Source organism: Chinchilla lanigera, unplaced genomic scaffold (assembly GCF_000276665.1).
Source record: "Chinchilla lanigera isolate Chin_1 unplaced genomic scaffold, ChiLan1.0 scaffold00058, whole genome shotgun sequence".
NCBI lineage: Eukaryota > Metazoa > Chordata > Mammalia > Rodentia > Chinchillidae > Chinchilla > Chinchilla lanigera.
Window position 1 is genome coordinate 2525773 of NW_004955459.1, and position 26454 is coordinate 2552226.

The window sequence follows — 26454 nt, forward strand, 5'->3', positions numbered from 1 at the left end:
GTGGTACCCTTTGGGAGAGCTCTGGTTCTTCTGAGCATCACTTCCTGGCTCCAGTGCAGATCCCTCAGCCTGCTAGCATAGGTCCTTCTTCCTGCTGGCACAGACTTTGTAAATTCCACTACTGACCTTTGGGCCTTCCCAGCAGATCCGTGAAACAGGCCTGCATGAGATGTTGTCATGGGCTCTGGGCCTCCAGTTGGATTCATGGAAGGCACTGTTATGAACTCTGGGTATTCAGTTCAACTCATGTAGGACATTGTTGTGGGATCCAGGCCGTCAGCTGGATTCCTTGGTCTTAGTGTGTAGACAGATTCCCTGCACTCTTTTGTATACTGTTCCTTGGGTGACTATTATACATAATCATATGAAGTATGTGTCCTGTATTATATTGTTCCCCTTGCAAAATAAGCCCCAAACCAACACAGGTGGGAATGATGGTACACAGAGAGATGCTGAGGACTGGGGAAGTAGCTTAGTGTAAAGACCCTGGGCTCAATCTCCAGTACTGAAAAAAAAAAAAAAAAGCCAGAATGTGATGCTGGGAATAGACAGATAAGTTTTGCCTGGGTACTGAACATATACAAGTTACAAAAACAATGGGTGTGGGCAAATTCAAAAGTGTCACATCTTTTGTAGGTATGGGTCATCTAGATCTGTAAACTAAGACTGATGTAAGTAATGACAAGCTCATGTTACCAATGAATGAAATGGAAAGGACTAGATGTTTCCTGGCTAGGAAGTTGAGTCTAGGAGAGGATCTGGACAGAGAAGAAACACAAATGATCAGTATCCTTGGATCACTCAGGTCATGACAGATGAGAAACATCTGGGTCCAGTGATATAAAATAAAAGTCCAGTAGAGTTCCACCAACACTCACAGATCATTAGCTGACATTTAACTGACCACAAGACACTTGAAGGAATAATCTATCCTCTTTGTTGACAGAGGGCAGTAGTTTCTTGTTTTTCTCTAGAAAACCACCCAGCAGATAGGATGACTGTATTTTGCTTAATCCATCAAACTATGTTGAGTAGACAATCATTTTCAAAACCCTGACAATTCAATAAGCCCCTGAAACTGGCAAGGGGCTTGAACACTTGAGGAAGGTGGAAGGTTCAATAGGCTGGAGCACCAGGTCTATCTTTAGTACACTTCGATCAATGGATGGGAAGTCTAGACACTAACAGTACAACAATGGGTGAAGCATCTATTTTACTTTAAGTGTTCATTACAGCAATGAATGAATAAAGCAGCAGAGACTATCCCTAGAAATTTAAAGAACTCAGATTTCATTCACGTTCATGTAATTTTATTCAGCAAACATTTATTGTCTGGATATACCACTTTGTTGGTGGGAGATGTAAAGATGAGTAATTTCTCTCTGCCTGCTCCAGGAGGAATACAGGTAGACTCAGATCACTGCTGTAATAGAGGTTCTGAGGAAGACCTATGGAAGTATCTAAAGGGTGGCAGGAGAGGAATTTGATGAAGGCATCTTGAAGTAATTCTTTTCTTTCCATTTAAGGCATCACTACATGATTGCTGAGATTAAGGCCAATCATAGGAGGAACTTCAGGCTTGAGTAAAGGCCTGGAAGCTAAACTGTGCAGAGAGGCTGATACTTCTGCTGCTGTTATCGCTTGCTACTTGCTGCCCTGCCACACCATAAACTGTTTTGCTTCTGCAATGCTCCCCTGCCACTCTGCCTTGGAACCAGCTATGGACTGAAACCTCTACAAACTATGAGTCAAAATAAACCTTTCCTCCCTTAAAAAGATAAAATAAACTGTGCAGAGAAAGGATAGAAACTGTTGTTTAGTGTCCCGTGTTTGGAGAGAGAGGAGGGTCTAAATCATTAAGCCTTTAAAAACTAGGGGTTTGGAATATATTGTGAAGTTACTGAAACACTACAGATGGAAAAGATGGACTCAGATTAGTGAATTAAGAAAACTCTATAGAGCACAGACAAAGGATAGGAAAAGGTCTGACTGGGGAACACATTCCATAAAAATAATGAAGCCTTAAGCTGGGCATCGTGGTTAAGGTCTACAGTCCCATTCCCGAGGCCAAAGTTGGAGGATCACTGACCCACAAATTTGAGACTAGTCGAGGCAACATAGTGAGACCCCATTTCAAAAAAATAAAACATTAATGAAGATTTAAGTGAAGACTGCAGAAATGAATGGAAAAGAGATACAGAGATACCTATCAGGTAACACGATGATTCTGACAAATGAAGAGTGTGTGAAACAGGTATGAAGTTGAAAGCAGAAGGGAAGGTGATGCCAATAAAGGAACTCAGGAATCAGGAGGAATACACAAGTGAGGCAAATCAGTATAATGTTCAATATGTGAAATTCAAGGGATTGCTAGAAATCTATGAAGATGGTACAGCAAGATGGGACTAGTAAAACTTAAGAGATCAGCGTATGAAAATATTCACGGATAACTGAAACTGGGAGTACATGAAGCCATTTTGGAAGACAATATAGCTCTAAAAGATCATTGCTGCCTTGGAGAAACTATATTTAATCCTAGAAGAGGAGAGAACAATGTCTTAAGGAATTACTGCTCAGTGAAAGAAGAGATCTGAACAGGACCACTGGATTTGAAATTGAATAGGTACTGGCGACTTTGGGGGAGCAGTTTGGTAAGGGTGTCGACAATAGAATCCAACAAGGAGTAAACTGCCTAAAAAGCAGGCTAACGTATATTAGTTACTTGCAGACATTTAAAAATGACATAAAAATTTAAAAAGCTGCTTGAGAGAGGAGAAGGGGTATTTGTGACTCATCTTTGTAGTCAGGTCCTGCTCTCTTCTTATCAAGTAGCTGGTTTACACAATTGTACAAGACAGCAAGAAGGGATATGAGCTCCGTTTACTTTTTAACTAATCACTGGTCTAAAATAGCACCTACGAAGGGGAGTCGTAATCTCTTATCAGAGCCGAAGTCGGTCTCAGCAGCTTTGGCTAAAACTTCCACCGGCGTATCAGCGCTCCACTCCAAACTTCACGTCGCCTGCGCTTCTCCCGACGCCGGACCGCGGGAGGGCGCGCCGCGCTGCCCCGAGCTGGCTCAGAGCCCTCGCGCCTGGCCGGCGGGAACGGGCGCGGACCCGACACTGCCGTCCCAGCGCGGCGCGCCCGTCCCTCCATGCTGAGGTTCTGACGGCCACGGTCTGTGGCAGTGACATCCAGACCCACACGCGGCGCGGGGACACGGGCACAAACGGGACGCCCTGGGCCCCGCCCGCTGCACCGCCGGGCCTCCACTAACCTTCCGCGTCGTACCGCCCCACCTCGGTAAAATGAAACCCAGTGTCGTCAGGCTGAGGGGAAGGCGGGGATCCACTATCTTCCCTCTCTGTAAAGAGGAAAAGCTGAACCGACCCCACACAGCAAAGGGGCGTGCGGCTCTGGCCTGGTCCTCTAAGGCCCCGCCCCGGAGCTCACCACCTCCTTCGCGGCCCGCCCTCCGGACGCCAGGAACTACACTTCCCGGAGGCCTCCGCGGCGCCAAGGGGCAGGGCCGTCCTCTCTCCGGTTCAGGCTAAGAGCTGAATGGCTTTCTGGAAGGTAGGCGGGGTCAGACCCCTCCAATCGGCGAGAGGCTCGTTACGGCGGCGGAAGCAGCGGCGCTGAGAGAGGGGTGGGGGGCAGAGAGCTAGCGCCCCGGCGGCGCGGGTCTGGATCCCGAGGACGTCGGCCCCACAGGCGGGGAGTGCACGCGAGGGAGCTCGAGGCGGCGCGGCGGCCACTCGGCGAAGCACCCAGGTAATGGCGGGACGGGCGCCTAGGAAGGCAGGGGAAGAGACGAGGGGGCGGGGCGGCCGAACCCGGGTGCAGTGTCCGCCCCGCTGCGCGTACCGGGGGAAGGACAGCGGTGCCTCGGCTCCTATTGCTTGGGCTGCAGCTCTTTCGCAAGCTGGACACCGCGGCTGAGCCGGCGGTAGGGGCAGGGTGTCCTCTGGCGAGGAAGGGAGAGGCACCAGGAGGGGTGGGCAGACCCGGGAGTGGGGGCGTGGCTGATGTGGGCCTCGGCGGGTAAGCGGAGCGGCCCGGGGCGTGCGGGCGCGCGGGCGGGCGGGCGGCCCAGGGAGTTTGGCTCCTGGAGCAGTTTAAAGTGACTCTCCACATCCGGGCCCTGCGCCCGCCGCTTTCAGACCCCGGTCGAGGCGGGGCCTCCCCGCTCCCCGCCTCTCTGGCCGAGAGTGCTTGTCTCCCTTTGCCATTGGCCCAGCCTCGAGGGGTTTGGGCCGCCCCGGCGATACTCCCTCCTGATTGGCCAGCGGTCGGCGGGAGGGTGGGGCGGGCCCAGAGCGCGCAGGCCGCTGTGGATTGGTGCGGGTCCTCCAGTGACGCTCCGGGCGTGGAGCCAATGGGCGGGCGGGAGAGGAAGGGGCTGGTTCGGGGGAAGAGGACTGGGAGCGGAGCTGCGGCCGGGTGGCGGGGTGAGTCGGGTGAGTGGGGCCAGCGGGGCTGGACAGCGGCGAGCCCGGGGCACTAGGGCATGAGCTCTGTCCTTGTCTTCGTAGCCCAGCTTCGCTACCGGGATGGGCCCTCCGCGGCACCCCCAGGCCAGCGCTATGGAAGCGGGAGGGGCGGGCGGCGGCCACAGGTGAATAGGCACACTGCTTACCCTGTCGTGGGGCTTACAGGGCTCTTCCAGGACGCCTGCCCCTTCGTGGGACACGGGGTCGGACACGCGAGTGTCTGGAAACCCGTGTCCTCCCATCTTACCCGGGATTCGGAATGGGGTAGGGGGCCAAGCGGGGGAGATCGGTAGAGCGTGGCTCCTGAGGGCAAAGTGGGTGATGTTTTTTGAAGAGGTAGAGGTCTGGAGTCTCTCTGGCAAGGGGCAGGATCGGGAGTCTGGAAAAGACAAGAAAAAGGAAATCCGTAAATGGAGGCCTTTACAAAAAATCGTTTGGGAATGCCTTTTGCTTCAGATCTTAATGTAGTATTTCTAATCCTTCTTGGAACTAGCATTTCCCCTCTGAGTCTTCTTATGACATACTAATTACAGTTTTGTTTACCTTGGTGTGAGGTTTGAGTCTTTCAAAGACACATGCTGTTTTCTAGAAAACTTTACACAGGTGTGCATATGCCTTGCGATACCTGTTCACGTGGCCTTCATAATTTGTTAATGTCTTCACATATGTTGCTCATAAGTTAATGTTTTAGGTAAATATTGCATTTGTTATTTTATGGGAAGATATCGTGGATGCTAAAGATGCCTTGATTTCTCAATATTGATTCTAACCTTCCAAGCTAGTAATAATTATATGATTGTGTACTGTAGGTGGAAATGAGCTCTCAACAGTTTCCTCGGTTAGGAACCCCTTCCTCTGGGCTGAGCCAGCCACCTTCACAGATTGCAAACAGTGGCTCTGCAGGATTGATAAATCCAGCTGCTACGGGTGAGATGTGTACCCTTCTATACTGTTTTCCTGTTTTAAGAGTGTTGCCAATTTTATAACTTTAAAATTATCAAAATTCTCCTAGAATTTTAGTAAATACTAGTTTATTGAAATTGGAGAAAGGTTGTATTACTTTACTGCTTTAAATAAGATATTTGTCTCTCGTAATGGCTTCTTTCACATGTACTCTAGTAAAGCATATCTATAAGAATTAGTTTTTAGATGCACTAATATGTACTTATTTAACTCCCACAGGTATAGTAATAGTGCCATGAGGGAGCCCAACAGTGTATAACTCATAAAAGTCTTGCCTCTTAGGAGTTTACTGTCTAGGAAAAGAGGTTTTTAAAAAGTACATATGTACATCTGTGCAGTTTGGCTTTTAGTCATGGTAACCTTTTCCAGTGCTATATAGATCAGTGATTCTCTATAGTAGGTGATTTTCCACCTTGGCAATATTGGGCAATATCTGGAGATATTTTTGGGGTGCTATGGTCATCAGATAGATAGAAGCAAGGGATGCCGTGTGTTGTAAAATGCACCAGATTGCCTCTCTCCCCTCAGTTTCCCAGTCCAGTTTACAGTGCAAAGTTGAGGAGCTCCTTCAAATAATTTTTTTTAATGCATTAAGTAAAAAGATGTTGCAAAATGAAGTAAATTTTTCTATTCTTTTTTTTCTTTACCATGCAGTTTTCTGGGAATGGAGAATAGGTGGTACTGGGGATTGAACCCAGGTCTTTGCATTGAACTGCAATAGTAGATGCCCCCCACCCCCATCCGTTTTAAAACTCAAACAGGGTCTTGCTTAGTCACTAAATGGCCCAGGTTAGGCTCAAACTTGTGTCCCTCCTGCCTCAGCCCACCAGAATGCTGGAAGTACAGGCATGTGTCACTGTGCCTGGCTGTCACTCCCCACTTCTTGTGTTCCTTATGGTAAATGGTGCCTCTGTCTCCTGATTGCTCAAATCAAGAGCTGAAGCCATTAATTGGTCTTTGTCTCTTAGCTGTCAGTGGTGACCCTTCTCTTACGTTTTACCTTCATTTCCTATTGTATTGCTTTCCACCTACCAACGTGTTACAAATTTAATTCCCTTTAGATTTGAAGTTTCTTTAAACTAGTTTATGCCTCCTATGATGGTGCATCTACTCATATTTTCTGAACAAATGATGTAAAGTTCCCAAGTGTTATAACATTGGGACTTTGTACATTCTTTTCTGCATCACAGTCTTGTCTTTCCCTACTCATTTATCTGGCTGATTCTTGTTCTTTCTTGAGGTTTCATCTTGGATATCATTTTCTCTTGAAGTCTTTGCTGGCTCTATCTTCTGCAGTAACACAAGTTATGAGCACTGTAGAATGAACACTGCAGAAGAGCCAGGACTGTTTTTCTCATGCATCTTTGTATATGCTGGTCTTGAGGAGGGGCATGGTATACTCAGCAACTTCTTATTCTTAGCGAGCCACCTGAAGTTATTCCATTTGTGTGATGTGTGGGGTCTTGAGGTGGTTTCTTTGGTTGATTTTTTTTGTTTTGTTTTTTGAGACACGGTCTCACTATATAGTGGACACTGGCCTCCAACTCACAGTGATCCTCCTGCCACAGCCTCCCAAGTGCTGGAATTACAGGCATCTGGCTAGTTCTTCATTCCTTAACAAATACTTTTGACAGTATTTTGTCTTTGGTATAAACTCACAGCAGGATAATATAAAGGAGTATAGCTAAGGAGAACATTTTAAAACATCTGTTCTTTGCAAAGAATTAAACTCCACATTTAAAAAGGTGGCTCATAGCATTAACTGTCCTCAAATTTTGTTGAAAAAGAAATCATTGATTTAAACCCAAAATGTTGTAATTTACTTCTAAAAAATACATATATGTTTATTCTTTCAGTGGCCCTTAAGAAAATAGAAGTTTTGAGCCGGGTGTAGTGGTGCACTCCTATAATCCTAGCACTCAGGAGGCTGAGGCAGGAGGATCATTGTGAGGTCGAGACCAGCCTGGGCTACAAAGTGAGCTCAAGGCTGGCCTGAACTGCATAGCGAGACCCTGTCTCTAAAAGACCCCCCCCCCAAAAAAAAAGAAAGAAAAGAAAAGAAAATAGTTTTTCCTAAGTAGCTAAATGTTTATGTTTCCTATTGCACATATCACAAGAGATGATTTGGGATCTTAAGCATGTTAGGATTCCAAGCACAAGTTCAAAGTTAAGTGTAGAGAACTAACACTTCATGCTGCTTTTCTGGTAGAAATGAACTGAAGTAAATCCAAATGTCTGAAAGGAAATGATAGGTGAATCCCAAAGAGCCTAACAGGAAATGATCAATACGAAGTTGTTAAAAATCAAGTCTTCCTGGACAAATAGGGAGATGTTACGAAATTATCTATTTCCCTTCAGCATTTTATTAGAGAAAAATTATCTGGACAAAAAGGAAGTTAAAAATCAATACAAAGTGTAAAGACAGAAGTAAAACTGTCCGTAGTCATAAACAATATGCTCATGTATGCAGAAATCTTAAAGAGTCTTATTTGTATTTTTTAATTTTACTTACGTATTTGTTGTAATGGGTGTCAAACCCAGCGCCTTTGTAATGAGCTACATCTTCGGGTGTGTGTGTGTGTGTGTGTGTGTGTGTGTATGTATGTATATGTGTGTACATGCATGATAAGTTTCCCAGATGATCCTCCTGCCCCAGTCTTTGGAGTGCTGGGAGTACAGAGATTTTCCACTGTACCAGGCTCTAAGGAATCTTTTATTTCTGTATTTATTTCCAGTGCTGGAAATTGAACCCAGAGGCCCAGCAATTGGCCATATCCCTAATCCCCTTTCCTTTTTATTTTGAGATAGAGTCTTAAGTTGCCCAGGTATGGCTCAAACTTGCAGTTGTCCTGCCTCAGCCTCCCATAGTTCTGGGATTACAGGCATATGCCACTGTATCCAACTCTAGAAAATCTTCTTTAAAAAAATTAGAATTGATGGTAAAATTCATAAAGTTGAGCCAGGTGTAGTGGTACATGCCTGTAATCCCCTGTTCAGGAGACCAAAGCAGGAGGATCATCATGAGTTCAAAGCCAGTCTGGGCTACATAAGAAGTTCAAAGTCAGCCTGAACTACATAGCAAGACCCTGTCTCAAAAAACAACAAAAAAAGTAGTAGCATTGTAGAATATAAGATCCATGATTAAGTGTCAAGTACTGTATATGTCTAAATACAGACAATGGAAAATCAAATTCTTAGTGTCATTTACAGCAACATACAAAACAGTACTTCAGCTCGGCATGGAGGCACATGCCTATAATCCTAGCATTTGGCAGGCTAGAGTAGAAGGATCAAGAGTATAAGGCCAGCCTTGGCTATATAGTGAGTTTGAGCCCAGCTTGGACTATATAGTGAGACCGTGTGTCAGATATACAAAGCATGAAAACAAAACAACAAACAAAACATCCCGTGGTGATAAATATAACAAAATATATGTAGGACATAAAGTTAGAAGATTGTATGATTGCTAAGACAAGGTCTATCATGTTCATGAATTTGGAAATTCAGTATTTTTAGGGTATCAGTTTTCTCCAAAGTGATCTGTGGAGTCAAAAAAAAAAAAAATCCTATTTGAAATTCCACCATGCTTTTTTTTTTTTTAACTTGACAGTCTGATTCTAAAATTTATTCGGAAATCTAAAGGAGTTAAAATAGCTAAAGCAGTTTTGGCCAGAAGAAAATTGGAGAGCACTACCACCTTATTTCAAAACTTGGTACAAAGTTCCACTAATTGAGATGGTGTGGTATTAGCATAAAGATAAAACTATGTATCAGTAGAATAAAGTGGAAATTACAGAAATAGACATAAATGTATACGGTCAATTGACTTTTGACAAAATGCATAATTCAATAAGGACACAATAAACTGTACAACAAAATAGTATTGGAATACCAGGATATCCATATGGCAAAAAATGAACCTCGACTCTTACAATCTCCACATTAACTCAGATGTATCACAGACCTAAATGTGAATTTCAGAATATCTTAAAAACAGAAAAAACTATTTACAACCTTGGAGTAACCAAAAATTTCTTAGGTCACACACCCAAAAAGCTAATCATAGAAGCAGCTGACGCAAAATAAAAATGAATGCTCTTCAAAAGACACCATTCAGAAAATCAAAGGGCATGCTGTGCCACCAAGAGAGGACATTTTCCATGCTTAATCTATTAAAGGACACGTTCTGAATGTATAAAGAAGTCATAAATTAATAGTAAAAATATTTGACAAATATTTGGGTACATCAGGAAGAATAAATAAATGCCAAAGAAGCACATGCAAAGTTGCTCACCCTTCATCCTCAGGGCAGTACAGATTAAAACCATAGTGAACAATCACTGCACCCACCAGAGTGACTATGTTGGGAAGACTGACAGCACCAAGCCCTGGTCTTGATGTGAGGACAAAGGACTCGATACACTGCTATGGGTGGTAATGCAAAAGGGTCTGTCCCTTTGGGAACAGCTTGGCAAATGTTGCATAAAATTAAACGTACACTTAATAAGCAGTAAGCAATCCCATTTCTTAGGTAAATGAAAGACCAGTGAAAAGGTTTGTTTATATAAAGTCTCATACTTATTCCTCTTTTTTTTTTTTTTGAGATATGTTCTCTGTCGTTCAGGCTGGCCTCAAGCTCACAGCGATCCTCCTGCCTCAGCCTCCCACATGGTAGGATTACTGGTGTGTGCTACCACACCCAGCTCAATTGCACTTACATATTCTTAGATTTTTTATACAGCCAAAAAGGGGAGACCTCAAAGCCAGATAAGCAAATTGTGCTATATTCACAGTATAGAATACTACTCAGCAGTAAAAAGGAACAGCAGGCTACCAAAACACATCGCAACATGGATGAGCTTCCGTGTTATAGCAGGAAACATTCTACTAAAGGAAGGCAGACAGACGCACAAGAGCACAGACTGTGATACCATTTCTATCCTCAAAGTTGTAACTACAGAAAGCAGATGGATGCTGTCTAGGCGTAACAGTGGAATGGAGGGAATTGACAGTGCAGGGCCCAGAATAAACTTGTTGGAGTAGTGGGAAATGTTCTTTATCATTGTATTGTGGTTACACGACTCTGTCCTCTTATGAAATTTGATCTAATTTTGCACAGAGAATTAGAGAACCTTATATGATAATTACATCTCAATTAAGCCTGTTGATTAAAATGGTTAAAATGGACATATTCTGTACAAAATAAGATGTGTATGAGTAGCCTATGGTAACATAAAAAGATGTTCAACATTGCTAGTCATTTTAGAAATAGTAATTATAGTCAGGCATGATGCATGTCTGTAATCCCAGCACTCGGGAGGCTGAGGCAGGAGTATCACTGAGTTCGAGGCCAGTCTGAACTGCATAGGGAGACCTGTCTCAAAAGAAACAAAAAAAAAAAGAAGAAAGAAAGGAAATAGTAATTAAAGTTACAGTCAGCTGCTACTGCATCCTTACTAGAATAGCTGTGTATCAGACATTGGTGGGGAGGAGGAACAACTAGAACTCCCTTACTCTGCTAGGTGGAACATAAAATGGTACAGTTGCTTTGGAACCTACTTTGGGAGTTTCTTGGAACGTTTTTAATGTGTTTAACATCTGACCAAACCATTCTGTTGTAGGTATTGCTGAGAATGTTTCTTTAAAAAACAATCATTGAATTCACTGCTCATCGAGTATCCACTTCATTGTATATAAATTATAATTCAGTCAGTTGGTTTTATAAATCAGAATTTTAAAACTCCAAATGATCTGGGAGAAGAGTCAATACATTACAAAATAATGGTATATCAATCTTTTCACCCAGCACTTCTGCTTTTAGAAATCTTTTTCAGAAGAGGTTGTTAATAGTAAAAATTTGAAAGTAACTTAAAATAACCATCAGTGACATAGTGGCTAAAAAACCTATAGTATATATATGCAGTACAATCCCACATGGCCTTTTAAAAATGATGCTGTGTACACATATTTAAAAATGATACTGTATTCAATAACTCTGCTCCTAGGTATATGTCAACTAGAAAAGGTCTGTGTTCACCAAAAGACATAAGAATATTACTGGCAATATTGTTGTTACTCATTATAACGAAACACTGAAAATATCTAAATTACTTAACAATAAAGTGGATGATTTGTGATCTGTTCACAGAATGGCATATTTTAGAATGTTGAGAGTGCAGAATCTGCTGTGTGCAGTAACATGGACCAGTCATATCTGTGAGAGAAGCAAGACACAACAGGGTTTATGCTAGGAGTCTGTTTAGGTACAGTTTAAAGAGACAACACTAACCTAGTGTGACAAGTTACGACAGTGCATTTCCATGGGAGAGACAGTGATAGGGGTGGGTGGCTGCACAGAAAAGTGTCTGGGGCCCGGTTCTGCTTGGTTTCTTGAGCTGGGTCCTGGTGACTTAGTTGTGAGAGTTCATTGAGCTGCACAGTTAACATTTATGGGTTGGACGTGGTGGCCCACACAGTATTTGGGAGGCTGAGGCAAGAGGACTGGCACAAGTTTGAAGCCAGCCTGGGCTACATAGCAAGTTCAACGCCAGCCTGAATTAAAGAGTAAGACCTTGTCTCAAAAAAATTTTTTTTCTGTGCACTTAGTTTTACAAAGGTTACATACACTCCAGTGAGGAATGGTTAAATACAAATGCACCCCAAATTAAAAACAAGTGAGAAATATCTGAAGGTTTTATGGAAATATTAACTGTTGGTGCCTTATGAGGTAGAGCTTGGGATTCCTTTCGTTTCTTTATAGTCTTACAAATAATTTAAATTTCCTTCATAACTAAATATTATCTTTATGCTCAGAAAAAATAAAAATGCTAAATTCTTTTGGAAAAATCATAAACAAGTGTGAGTTAATATTTTCACAAACTCTAGTACATTAGTATTTGTTCCTTGATTGTATTAGTTTTTCAATAGGTTATATGTTCTGGTAGTGCAAAATTTAAAAAATAATAATAGTGTGTGTGGAGTAGGTTGTAACTCTGGTAGAGTGCTTTCTACCTGTGAGGCCCTGGGTTTCAGCCCCAGCACCATTTAAACAAAAAGTGTACAATAAAAATCATCTCTCTCCTTCCTGTCCCTCAATCTTGAAAAATTACGTTATTCGAGTTGGGAACTGTACTACATGTAACGTTTTAATGTTAGGTTTATATAACTTTAAGAATTTTTTTTTAGGGGGCTGGGGATTTAGCTCAGTGGCACAGCACCTACCTGGCAAGTGCAAGGTCGTGAGTTCAATTCCTGGTACTGGAAAAAAAAAAAGAAAAGAAAAGAATTTTTTTTAAAATGAAATTGTCTTATATCCTGTAATTCACTTGAAATTCTTTGAGCTTATTTTAAATGGTCATCAGGCCCTTTGTTCATGGGGTGGGGAAGCTACAATATCCAGAATAAATCCTATAAGTGCCACTCTTATCTGTGCATTATATTAATTTAGTTGGAAACTGATATATTTTCTCACTCTTCCTATCTATCCTAGTCAATGATGAATCTGGTCGAGAGGCTGACGTCAGCGCCAGGGAGCACCTGGGTTCCAGCAGCTCCCTCCAGGCCCGGGAGGAGAAACAAGAGCCCGTCGTGGTAAGGCCCTACCCACAGGTGCAGATGTTGTCTACTCACCATGCTGTCGCATCAGCCACACCTGTCGCAGTGACAGCCCCACCAGCACACCTGACGCCAGCAGTGCCACTCTCATTTTCGGAGGGACTTATGAAGGTAATGGAGAGGGTTCAGATTTTACACTGAACCCTAGCAAAAGACATGATTTTAACAAAGTCCTAGACTCAAACTTCATATTTTCTTTTTAGTCTGTCAGTTTAGCTCTTTGTCACTCAGAGCTCTGCTATTCTGCAGTGCCTAGACTTGTGCCTATGTGCAGGTGGCATCACAGGCTCTTTTCTGTTAGCCGTTTTGACATTGGTGTTATTCAGTTTATGGGCATGCTGACTTGGAACACTTGTCTCCTTGTAGTAGTAGCTAAAATTTTGGGAGTATCTGGACATACCGCCTGTGTATTACCTTTGGATTATTTTTCAATTACTGGGAGTTTTATTTACTTCTGCACATACTTGGGAGGAAGCATTGTGTAGAATAAAGAGCGTGGGCTTTGAGCTATGCTCAAAGATCTGGGCTTTAGTCCCAGTTCTATTTCTAACTGTCTCTGTGGCTCTGAGAAGTCACTTAGCCTTGGTTTGTACATTTCCTCCTCTATAAATTGAAAATGCTAGTACTTCAGTGGAAAAACTGTCATGCTGACAGATACACCGTACAGGGCTAAAGGCATCTTTACTGGCATTCTCTAAATCTGATTTTTGTACTTTTTAACTCTAAAATGAAATGGGTCGTTAGAACAAGCTATTGATACGTGTTGTGTGGTTTTCTGTTCACAGCCGCCCCCGAAGCCCACTATGCCTAGCCGTCCCATTGCTCCTGCTCCACCTTCTACCTTGTCACTTCCCCCCAAGGTTCCAGGGCAGGTTACCGTTACCATGGAGAGTAGCATCCCTCAAGCTTCAGCCATTCCCGTGGCAACGATCAGTGGACAACAGGTGTTTTTCTTAATTTGCTAATTTTTAACAATTTAATGCCAAATTGTTGATCACTATGTATTGAATGCATACAGTGAGCAGTGTCCTAAATGAAAAATTACGCATGCGTGGATTTCTGCAAGAGCAATATAGTAAATTGGAGAAAAAGACTTTAGAGAAGTTGCCAGTATTTACAAGCATCTGCTGCTGTGTGCTGGGCATTACCCTCAGTATGGGGTAAATCGAGTTATATCTGTATCATCTGTATCCTCAAGGAATCAGAGTCCAGTTTGTCTTTGGTTATACAGAGACAATTCTAAGGGATTAGGAACGGCCTCATAGCACTAGCATTGGGCATTGTTCCTTTGTGTTTTCTTGGAGAACTGCAGATACGTGCCTCTTTGGGTGCTCATGTATTCCCTTAGACACCCCTGTAGTCGTAAGTGTTTATTTTGAAGTCTCCTTTCTTCTTTTCTTTTCTTTAATTTTACAGTTCTGTTCATTTAAGTGTATTTGATCATTAAGTCTATCTATGAGAAAAATCTAAATTTAAATGCTTTCCCATCATGCTATCGAGCAAAACCCATGTTCCAAAAGCCCTGGGTTGTTTTCCTTTTGTCATACTGCTGAGTACTCCTGGAAATGGAGAAGCCCTCACCTGAGAAGCAGTGATGACAGAGGGTTGGGACATTTAACAAGTGAGCTGAAGAACGCATAGGGGTGTACTTGTTGAATACTGACATTCAGAAATCTTCAGCAGCATAAAGGAACTAGGGCAAAATAAGCCTTCAGCTAGAGAAGAGAAAACAAATATGAAAGGCTAATGTTGAAGATGAGAGCTTCTAAAAGTAGAATCAAATATGTCCTTTTCCTGGAATCTAGCATTTAGGTAGGCCTGAAGCATTGGAAGACTCCTCATACTCACTTGTGACATACCTAGTGGCATGGATCATTATAGAAGATGGTGTGTAAAACAGCTAAAACTGAATGTCCTCAGCTGTTTCCCTTGGAAGTTCCCACTAATAGGAGCAACTTTACCTACATGTGTAGGGAGATGGTTTCCTAGAGATAGTGTGTACACGCAACGTGAAGATGACTTTGTATCCTGTTTCTTCCAGGGACATCCCAGTAACCTGCATCATATCATGACCACAAATGTACAGATGTCTATTATCCGCAGCAATGCTCCTGGGCCGCCTCTTCACATTGGAGCTTCTCATTTACCTCGAGGTAAAGACACCATGTTTTACTGGGTGTGGTGGAACACACCTGTAGTCCCAGCATGCAGGAGGATTGCCACTAGTTCAAGGCCCGCCTGGACTACATAGGGAAACGCTTTAAAAAACCAAAAAAAAAAAAAGACTCCATGTTTTATTCAAACTGTACAATGACACATACATGCTTAGTAGAAGATGTAACATAGAGTGTATCCAAGGTCAGTTTATTAAAGTTGCAAGACAGTAGAAGTAGATGCAGTACATGTTTTTAACGTGGTCTAATATGTGCTTCTCAGATTACATTAAACAAGCGTATGTGAAAACTTAAAGCAGTGCATATTCTTAGTGTGTTCTAAAAATTGTTCTTCAGAGGAACTCCTCAAGGCTATCACAGTCTAAACTTGGTCTTTGTTTTTAATAAATAAGTCAGGAATACTATTTTTTTTGTTTTAATTTTCTGTCTTTTTGAGACAGGGTCTCACTATGCAGTTCAGGCTGGCTTTGAGCTCACTTTGTGGCCCAGACTGATCTCAAACTCACAACAATCCTCCTGCCTCAGCCTCCCAGTGCTGGGATTACAGGAGTGCACCACTGTGCCTGGCTAGAAATACTAACAGTATCTTTGTCTTTTTTTTTTAAGAGTGCTGGGAATTGAACCCAGGGCCTTGTGTGTAGTAGGCAAGTGCTTTACCTCTAATTTACATCCCAGCCTAGTACTGAATATTTTTTACATTTACTAATAAGTTACTCATTTTTTAAAAAAATTCACATAGCAATCAAAGTATTTATATAGCAATAATTTATAATTTTTTATAAATTGTAGTAAATTATGAGTTTTGAGCAGAAATTGTTACTTTCTATTGGAGAGGGTGAAGCAGTTGAGCAGTTGATTGTTGGCAAAATCAGTTTAGCAAGCACAAAATCAGTTTTGTTCAGTAATAGCATAATTCCGTGGTGCCCTGATTAGAGTTTACAAGCCCTTTTAGCGGGTCTGTGGCATCAGCCATTTTCATGAAGATGTTAAGACACTATTTTCCTTTTTCACAATGTTGACATCTGCACTAGTGCAGCAGAGCCAGTGTCAGGTGAGGCAAAGTGTCAATGCTGGTGTTTAAAGTGCTGGAATGTCAGCATCCAGGCAGCAGCATCATACTGCTCTTTATTGTGCTTGGTACTTGCAGTAAAAAATAAAAAAGTAAAGCAAAGCAATAGCTGGTTTTATTAAAGCTTGTCCTTGAAGAAATAGTATGAATTATTAATCTTAGTAAGTCTCAACTTTTGAGCATACATGTACTTAATTTCTCCTTTTACTGAACTCCCGGAGCCAGGCGAGATCATACTATCTCAGCTCCCTGAATAGATATGCCACCGTGCCCAGCCTTTTGTTACTTTTCTTTGTAAAACAGTGGGAGTATAGGGTAGCATACTTCAGTTAAATGCCACACACGTTTTGAGTTTTAGAAATCATTATTTCCCTAGGGAATATAACTGCATCTATTTAAAGTGTGAGTCTAAAAGCCATGCTAACAAAACCAATTTTTTTTCAGGTGCAGCTGCTGCTGCTGTAATGTCCAGTTCTAAAGTAACCACAGTCCTGAGGCCGACCTCACAGTTGCCAAATGCTGCCACAGCACAACCAGCAGTACAGCACATCATTCACCAACCAATCCAGGCATGTCAGGCCTTGGGTACTCAGCCAGCAAGTGTTGCATGCCTGATGGCGGTCACTCACCTTGCCAGGCAAACCTCAGTGACTTGACCTGAGGAAATGTGGAAAGATATGCAGTGTGTAGGTGGTAGGTAGTGAGGGAAGGGTTTTTGTTGAGATCAGAGTGATAATGAGGATTCAGAGAGGTGGAGAGGAAATGAGGGAAGTAATAGCTAGAAAGAAAATAATGGTTATAGACAGCATGTCGTGAAGTTTGATTAGAATCAAGAGGGAGCCAGGTGTGGTGATGGACACTTGTAATCCCAACACTTGGGAAGAGGCTGAGGCAGGAGGATCACTATGAATTTGAGGCCTGCCTGGGCTACATAGTGAGTTTAAGGCCAACCTGAACTACATAGTGAGACCCCGAGAAGGATTTTGATTTGGAGAAGGATCTGCGAACCTCTGCAAATTTTATGTATATTCTCATGCTTTTCCATAAGGATATGCTTTCCAAAAGCATATGCTTTTCCAGAAGGATAGTGTGTGCCTTTCACGTTATTTTGCAAGGAAATCTGTGGCCTCAGTACTACTAATGTAGACTATATCTGTCAATTCAGGGCAGTAAGATATGGAGTATGAATTTCATTTGGTAGACAGTAGAGAGCAACTACAATTTTTTTTTAAACTAGTAATGTGTGATTTTTTTAAAAACCTGAAAGATTAATCTAGCTGAATTACATAAAGAAATGAAAATCCAAATGCCTTCGGGGATCAGAGATGCAGTGTGAAACAGCTGTGTTTAAGATCGTAAAGAAAAGTCCTGATTGGCTTTCACATTAAAGCAAAAGGCCTTGCTAGCCAACAAAACAAAGTTGGAGGGCAATTAGGCACCCCAGGAATCCATACGGAATATGTGATTAATTGGAGAAGGGTGAGAGCCAAGACGTGGAGCTCACTGGTGAGAAGCAGCAGTAGCACAGGTGTGAGACAAGTAGCTACACAGTAGAAGGAGCAGGAGGGCTGAGGTTAAAGAGTAGACAGAGTTTGCTGTGTATGACCTTGTATGATCCAAGGTCAAGAAAGGGTTGAATCAAGGTCTTCAGAATGAGGGTGGATAAGCAAGCTCTGTCTGGGAAGCCCTTTCTGTCATACACAAAAATGTAGTGGTAAGGAGTAGGGTTATATGTCCATATGAAAAGATGGAAAAAGCATCTGAGCAAACCCCTGCACCTTTTTTCCTTTGGGCACTATGACTCTTGACAGCACAGGGTACTTTGTCCTTTTGCATGGTAGATTGGCCTTAAGCCAAAGTACTATCCAAAAGTGAACAGCTCTACCCAGAGGCTGTGATAATGTAAAATATCTACACCAGGACCCATGGCGGACCAAGGGAACACCAGATCTGAAGGGTTAAATCCCACTTTGCAGTAAGGAAAGGGGAATGTTTTGCCCTCAGTCATGTTTGGAAAGCAGGAGGGTCTCTAATACTGTACAGCCAAATTGGGGTTTCTGATAATGCCATCCCTTGGTGTTAAAAAAAGACTGGCTGAAGAACTCTAGTGAGAATGGTGAGACTTTATTTTCACTAGGAGACAAACATACTCTTTTGGAGGTCCAAGTTTCAAATCATACCTTTAGTGTTTTGCTTACTGTATTTTGGTTTTCCTTTTGTTTTAATAAATTTTCTCTCCTGTTGGTAGTCTCGTCCACCTGTGACCACCTCCAATACTATCTCTCCTGCTGTGGTAGCAACTGTCTCAGCCACCAGAGCTCAGTCTCCAGTCATCACTACAACAGCAGCACACGCTACTGATTCAGCACTGAGGTATGTGTGGCAGTGTGGATGTAGAGCCAGACTCCCACCTCCCTTTATCAGGGAGCATATGGGCCACAGTTAAAAGTTTTGAGGTAACTTAGTCTGTGCAGTCAGTGGATGGACTGGAAAGAGGATGTAGAGCAAGACCCTGAAGAAATAACATTTAAATGGAGAATAAAGCGTAGGACTTACTTTTAACCACAGATTACATCACCTGCAAGCTGTGTGACATCAAGGTTTCCCAACTCCCTTCATCCTTAGTTCTCTCCAATAAACTGGGATACTTTGTGGTGATTAAATAGGTTACCTGATAGGTTAAAAAGACATACAACTGCCCAACATAAAATAAAACACTTCTTTGTTTTAATTTTATGTTCACTTTAGAAAGTTAATATATTCTGATGATGTGATGAATTTCAAAATATGTACATGAATATACAGTGAAAACTCGGGTCAGGCTTTTTTAATCAAATTATCAAAATATCTGTCTCCATGAATTGAGTGTTTCAGTAAAAATAGACATTGAATTTTGCTGAGAGATTCTTCAATATTCACTCATACAACAAATGCTTATTGTGTGTGTCTCCCTCCTCTATGCCAGGCACTGCTGTAGGTATAGGAGACACTAAGTTACACCAGCAGAACCTAATGGTCATAATGGGAAGGAGGACAAGGAGTGGGGTGGTAAGAAAGGGAAAATTGAATAAAAAAAAAAGTTGAAGAAAAACATGGAAATAAAGCTTTTGCAAGTGAGAAGGGAAGAAGAGTTGGAGTGGGGAAGGATGGGAGGGGAAGGGGTGGGCCAAACAATAAAAACTAAGATATCCTATGTATATATGCAGTATCCCCATGATAAATGTAATCATGTAGTGTAAAATGTACTGATTTTAAAAACCCTAATGGTCAGTTGAGATGATTTTTCTATTTATAGCTATAATTCTTGTAAATATCTAATAAGTAGGTATCTGTATTCTGGAGATCACATGTTTAAACAGACTAATTTATATGGAAGAAGTAGAAGATAGAATTCAAAGTACAGTCTCCTAGAAAAGCACCAGGCCCGGGGGCTCCATAGAACCTGACAAACATTTGGAGCTGAGTGTGGTGGCAGGCTGAGGCAGAATTGCCACAAGTTCAAGGCCAGCCTGAACCACATAGGGCGACCTTGTCCCCAAAAAAAGAATTGTACCATATTCAAATGCCAAATAAACCTATGAAAAGGAAATTGCGGGCTGGGGACAGCTCAGGAGCATAAGCACCTGCCTGGCAAGTGCAAAGTCCTGAGTTTGATTCCCAGTACCAAAAAAGCGGGGGGGATTGCTACAAGGCAAACAAAAAAGAAGTAAAATTCAAGAAAAATTTCAGTGGTTTTACTTTTTCTATTACATGCATTCAGTCCCATTTGTCAGTATTTAATCTGTTTTTTCTTTCACTTGTCATTTTGTTGGCTGCAATTTTTCCTTATTACTGTCTTCAAAAAAGAATATTTCTCTCCTTCCTCCCTTCCTCCTTCCTTCCTTTCCTCCCCTGCCCTCCCATTCCCTTCCCTCCCCTCCTTCCCTCTCTCCCTCCTACACACCTTTTTCCTTCCTTCCTTCCTCTCTCTCTCCCCCCCCCAAAAAAGGCTTTTTCTTTTTTTAATTTCAGAGAGAATTTTAAAAACCCAATAATATAGAATTACAAAACATATAGGAGATTAACAATGGTTAATATATTGTGTATTGATATCATCAGAGTAGTTCTTCAGATTACAAGATATAGATATGCATAATTGATCAAACAATATAAGCACCAACTTTTTTTCAATGAACTAAAAGAAGTCAGTAGTATAACTATCTTATCTATCTTATGTGTACTTGTTCTTTCTTTTTGAGCAGTTTCTTTCCCTTTCTCAAGATCTATTGCAGATTTTGTAACTTGTTTACTCTTTCAGTTTCTTACATTAGGAAGATAATATGTTTACATCTGCAGGTCTGATTTATTTCACTTATGAGTATGGTCTCTAATTGCATCCTTTTACCTATAAAAGCCTCAAGTTTGTCCTACTTTATAAGTGAGTAATACTCCATTGTATAAAAGTACCACATCTTTTTATCCATTCCTCAGTTGATGGGCATTTGGGTTCTTTCCAAGATTTAGCTATTACAAATTTTGCTATATAAGCATGGGTGCACATACATCACTATGGTATGATGTTTTTAATTCTGCAAAAATACACAGAAGGGGAATAGCTGAATGGGACCTCTAATCCTAGTTTTAGGAAGAATCTCCACACTGATTTCCATAGTGCTTGTTCTAGTCTGCACTCCCACGAACAGTGAAGGGGGCTCCTTTTTCCCCACAGCCTTGCCAGCATTTGTTATTGGTTGATTTCTCCACGATAGCCATTCCAAAAAGGCTTATTTTAAAGGACAAGTATTTTGAATTTTCCGCATGTCCAGAATCACTTTCCCAGGTCTTTGCACTTAGCCAGCAGTTAGCTCATAAAATTTTTTTGTTATTTTTATGTTCTTTCCTTGAGTACCTTATAGGTATTTCTCCCCTGGATGATGAGCGATGCTGAAATCTAGCTAGACTGTTTATCTTTTTAAGACAGTCTCACTGTAGTTCAGGCTGGCCTCATACTCACTGTATAGCCCAGGCTGGCCTTGAACTCACGGTGATCTGCCTGCCTCTGCCTCCCAAGTGCTGGGATTATAAGTGTATGCCACCGCATCCACTAGCCTGTTTTATTTTTTAACCCCTAAGAAGCTCTTCATCTTTTTAATTGCCCCAGTCTTCATCTTTAAATTTAGCAACGTTACCAAGATCTATTTTGTAGTTACTTCCTTCATCCTTACATATGACTTGTTTTGACATGGTATGCCTTTTGATATGTAGCATAAAATTGTATGAAAAGTTTCGTTGAATTCTAATTTTATGTATTCTGTCCCATTTTATTGGAGGGACACGTCATTACGATACATTAGATCTTTTTGCATGACTTCCTTATGTAATCCTTCTAACTATGTTTTCTCTTTAGATTCTGCTTCTGATTCTCTCCTTTTGGCGTTTTCGCATTCTGTTTTATTTTTCATGTTGCCTTCATTCCTGAAATCAATGAATAATTGTCTCATTTTTTTTATGCCTGCTCATTTATCTCCTCTTGTTTTGTCATTGCTTCCAGTGGGCTATTATACCTTTGCTTTGTATTTTGATTTCGTAGAAGCAATTTTTCATCTGCCTCTTGAGAGCTCTTCAGGTGTGTTTCCCTAGTTGCTTTGCACCTTTTTTCTTGTACTGTCTTTAAATAGATCTTCTGTTGGTCCCCTTGTAAGTTCTCATCTTTGATTGGATTTTGTGTATTCTGGGTCAGGTATTTATAATTGTTGTTGTAGCCTGGGCTGTGCACTGGATGAGGAGCCATTTGCTGAATAACTCGATGTCCTTTGAGTTTTCATGAACACTACTGCTCTGCAGCCAGTGCGCATAGACTACTCAATGGCAGGGTCTTTCTCTTCTACGGGTCTCACCACACAGTGCTCCCCACTCTCCTACATCTGCGCACTTTGTGGCTCAGCGTGTGTCCTTGGCTGCAAAAGTGTGCCTCTCACTTTGGAGAGTTATACTTTGCTCAGTTTGATACCTGAAATTGTAACTGTGGAAATCCTCTGTCCTTTGGCTCCTGCACTACTGTTTAGTTACTACCTTTGCCAGTTCTGCTATCTCTTGTATGAGTTGATATTTCAGGTGTCTACTAGTTTTGCCCAAGAAGGAGACTACACTTTGCAGTTTTCATTGCCACTGTTCTTTTTTATTTGTTTGCGGGGGGGGGCAGGTCTTTTTGAGACAGGGTCTCACTATGTAGTTCAGGCTGCGCTTGAGCTCACTTTGTAGCCCAGGCTGGTCTTGAACTCACAAGGATCCTCCTGCCTCAGCCTTCCGAGTGCTGGGATTACAAGCATGCGCCACCACGCCCTGCTGCTTGAGAGAGAATTGTATAGCAGTAAATGTGCTTGTTTTTTGATACTGTTTTGTTTTGTTTTTTGGTATCACGACCTTGTACTTACCAGGCAGGCACTGTGCCACCGAGCTACATCCCTGGCCCATTGCCACTGTTCTGTGACAAGAGGAGAAAATACCAAATCCGTAGTCTCTGCCTGCAGCCCTCTTACTCTTAATCTGAAGAAGTCAGGCAAGAACAGAACTGAACACCAGAAAATAAGTACAAGACCAGTGATTGAAAATCAGCTTATTTTCTGTAGATGTCAGATTACTAAATTTGGTCTCTATCTGTGAAGTTGCTTTTCAGGTTATTAAAACAAAGAGAGCCAGGCATGATAACGTACGCCCAAGGTCCCGGCACTCTGGATTGCACATTTGAGCCCAGCTTGAGCGACTCACCAACTTAGTGAGACGTTATCTCCAAATAAAAAAGTAGAAAAGGAGCTAAGAATTAGCTCTTTGTGAAGGCCTTGGATTCAATCTGGGGCAAGGGCAGGAAGAGAGGAGAGAGAGGGAGGGAAGCATTGAGGACACATTCTGAAAAGTGATTGTTGGGCTATTCCGTCTTTGTGCTGACATCCTACAGTTGCCTACAGTAGCCTAAATGGTGACTTCTTGGTACAACCAAGATACACAGTAAACCTCAGAGGTAGGCTGCTGTCAGTATGAAATGATGGCCTGTTTCACAGTGTACTTAATAAGCAGGACATTCAGAAGTAACAGTGAAGTGGATAGTATAGTGAATGCATAGACCAGTAACACTGGTTAATTATTACCAGATACTACGTACTGTATGTAAGTCACACAATAATGTCATTTCAGTACAGCTTTGGAAACACATAGGCATTAAAGACCTTCACTTCAGAAGTATCCCTGGCAAATATGGCTTTTGCTGTATTTCAGTTTACTGCCATGTATGTTAAGCAAGTGCTCTACCCCTGAGCTACACCTTCCACCTTTAGTCAACTTTGCTTCCCATGGTTTTTTCCCTTGACAAACATCTGGGCTGTTCCCCATGCAGAGAATGCATGGCCCGTGCCCTCATCTTGTTGATAGAGTCTTTGTTCCTTCTTTCTCGTCTTGTTGGCAAAGACTCCAGAGAGCCCTTTGCCTTTCTAAGGCAACTTGTTCATGGCTTTTTGGTATTCTTTTAGTGTTTCTTCATGCAAATATAGTCAAGTTCAAATGCAGTTTTTGTTTTTATCTTTTTACCCAAAAAAATACTTAATTCATGAATCCCTCTTTGCTTTTTTTCATAAAAAACTAAAAGTTTTTTATTTCAGGACATAGGGTTCCATCATTCTTTTAGTAGCAATATAGCAGTGTGTTATACAAATAGATGTGAGGTGGTTTCTATCTACGGTCATAGATTATAGCACAGCAAGTAACATCACACCTATCATTACACATGTGTGCAAGTATATCTGTAGTGTAGACTTCCAAAGCTGATCAGAGAGCATATGCAATTAAAATTTTGATTTCCTTAGGGTATCAACACCTTTGTGTGGATTTATAACCAGTTAGCACTCCCCCTGCATTTAATATGTCTCAGCAAATTTTTTTTTTAATTTTAAAAAATAAAAGAAGGAAAATATATTAACAGACATCCATTTACAAAATAGCATAAGAATAATAAAAACAAAACAGTTACAGACAAAGTTATAGGAAATTAACCATGGTTGTTGTGTTACTTATTGATAACTTCAAAGTGGTTTCTCAGGAAAACAAAAAAAAATAAACGAAATTGATCAAATAAGTAATCATTAACTGTTCCTTTCTGTAGAGCAATAGAAGACAGTAGTACAACTATGTTAGCTATCCTGTATATACATACTTACATAATTTCCCCTTCTTTCCCTTCTCGTTTCCCACACCCCAGTTGCCCTTTACTTTTGAGCATTTTCCTTTCATTTCACAATGTCTGTCATACCTCCTAGTTGTCTCAGCAAAATTTGAATTATATTTTTTGTTTTAAAAATGAGAATGAACTGGGCACTGTGGTATGTCCCTGCAGTTTTAGCTGGTGCTTTGGGAAGCTTAGGGAAGAGGATCTGTTGAGCCTAGGAGTTTGAGACCATCCTAGGGGACATAGTGAGATTGTCTCTGGGTCTCTGTCTCTGTCTCCTTCCTTCCTTCCCTCCCTCCTCCTGCCTCCATCTCCCTCTCCTCTTCCCTCTGTCTCTCACTGTGCTGGGAATTGAATTCAGGGCCTTCACAGTGAGCTACATCTCCAGGTTTTAAAAAATATTTTTCATTCTTTTTTTGAGACGGTCTCTCTTTTTTGAAAGGCCTCAGCCTTTCGTACTGCTGGTATTAGAGGAATGTGCCACTTTAGTTTTGGTTTTTGAGGCAGATTATCAATATGTAGTTCAGACTGACCTCAAACTCACTATGTAGCCCAGGCTGGCTGTGAACTCACAGAAGTCCTCCTGCCTCAACCTCTCAAGCCCTAGGATTATAGGCATGTGCCAACCACACTCAGCACATTTTTCTTTCTTAAACCATTTCTGTTTTCTTTTTAGTCAACTGGCTGTTTATATCTTTTGTCCTTTTTTTGTCCTTTTCCAAATGGCTGTGTAGTTTTACCAATACCATTTATTTAATAGTACGTTTATTTATTAAATAGTACATTTCCTCCCTCAGATTTGAGAACCAGCTGTATTGTAATAGCACTTTTTCTTGCCGTTGTTGCACTTTTGGTTATTGACCTTTTTTCTTTAATTTCTAGAAACTCTTTCATAGTTTTTGGATTTTGAAAGATGGTATGTGGGACTAGAGATAGAACCCGAGGCCTCATCCATGCTAGGCAAGCAATAAGTCACATGCCAGTCCCTGGAGCTTAGTAGTTAAGACAGCTCTTCCTGGCTCCAAAGTTAGAACTTCTGTCATCTTTTCTACGTGTACCTATTTAGTTCCCTTAAATCTAATTCTGTTAATATTTATTCTTAGTATACTCTGTGAGGCGTAGATCTAACTTTACATATTCCAAATGTCTGTATAGTTTTACCAATACCATTTATTAAATAATACTTTTTCTCCCTCAGATTTGAGAACCAGCTATATTGTAATAGCACTTTTCCTTGCCATTGTTACAGTTTCAGTAGCTTGCTGTGGATTAATTTAAAATGACATTGCTATCCTGGTGATAACTGTAACTTTGTATTGTTTCAGGAATGTTTTTTCTAGTAAGAAATGCTATAAAATTGGTGGGAAGTTAATGTTTTCAAGAATCGCGGGTTAAGGTGCTGTTAGTCTTGATTTTCTGTTGTTTTCCCCCCAAAAAATTGTCAAAACTTCTTGATGTGAGAACTTTATTATACGTCTTCATATTTACCTGCAGACTAAAGTATAGTGGTGCTAATAATGCTCACTCAAGATTGCTGGAGAGGCTGGGGTGTAGTTCAGTGAAAGAACACTTCCCTAGCATGTATGGGGCCCTGGCTTCCATCCCTAACACCACCAAAAAAAAAAAAAAGAACATTATGAAATGGTGACTAAATATATCATCAGTAAGGATCATGCAGTTTGTGGTACATAGTTTTTTGGTTGAGGGGGGCTGGTTTTGAGACAAGACCTCACTGTGTAGTAAAGGCTGACCTTGAACTTGCTTATGTAGCCCAGGCTGGCCTTGAACTCATGAATTCACAGCAGTCTTCCTGCCTCAGGCTCCCAAATGCTGGGATTACAGGCGTGAGCCACCACACCCAGTGTGTGGTACATATTGATAACTTCTACAATAAGAATGATGCCAGTTTTAGGAGAAAAATCCAATGGGCTATTTACTTCATTGG

At 41.6% G+C, this 26454-nt stretch overlaps 1 protein-coding gene across 1 annotated transcript in view; it reads left to right on the plus strand.

Annotated features, from left to right (window-relative positions):
* Positions 1 to 3600: 3600 nt before the first annotated feature.
* The window catches only part of Sap130 (Sin3A-associated protein, 130kDa), a 73492-nt gene continuing 50638 nt past the window's right edge, over positions 3601 to 26454 (plus strand). Inside the window, exons 1-7 of the mRNA XM_013521047.1 lie at positions 3601 to 3776; positions 5305 to 5422; positions 12948 to 13183; positions 13858 to 14016; positions 15114 to 15225; positions 16760 to 16884; positions 18564 to 18688. Coding sequence (XP_013376501.1) covers positions 5311 to 5422; positions 12948 to 13183; positions 13858 to 14016; positions 15114 to 15225; positions 16760 to 16884; positions 18564 to 18688 — 869 coding nt within the window. The 5' untranslated portion in view covers positions 3601 to 3776; positions 5305 to 5310. The remainder of the gene's footprint in view (positions 3777 to 5304; positions 5423 to 12947; positions 13184 to 13857; positions 14017 to 15113; positions 15226 to 16759; positions 16885 to 18563; positions 18689 to 26454) is intronic.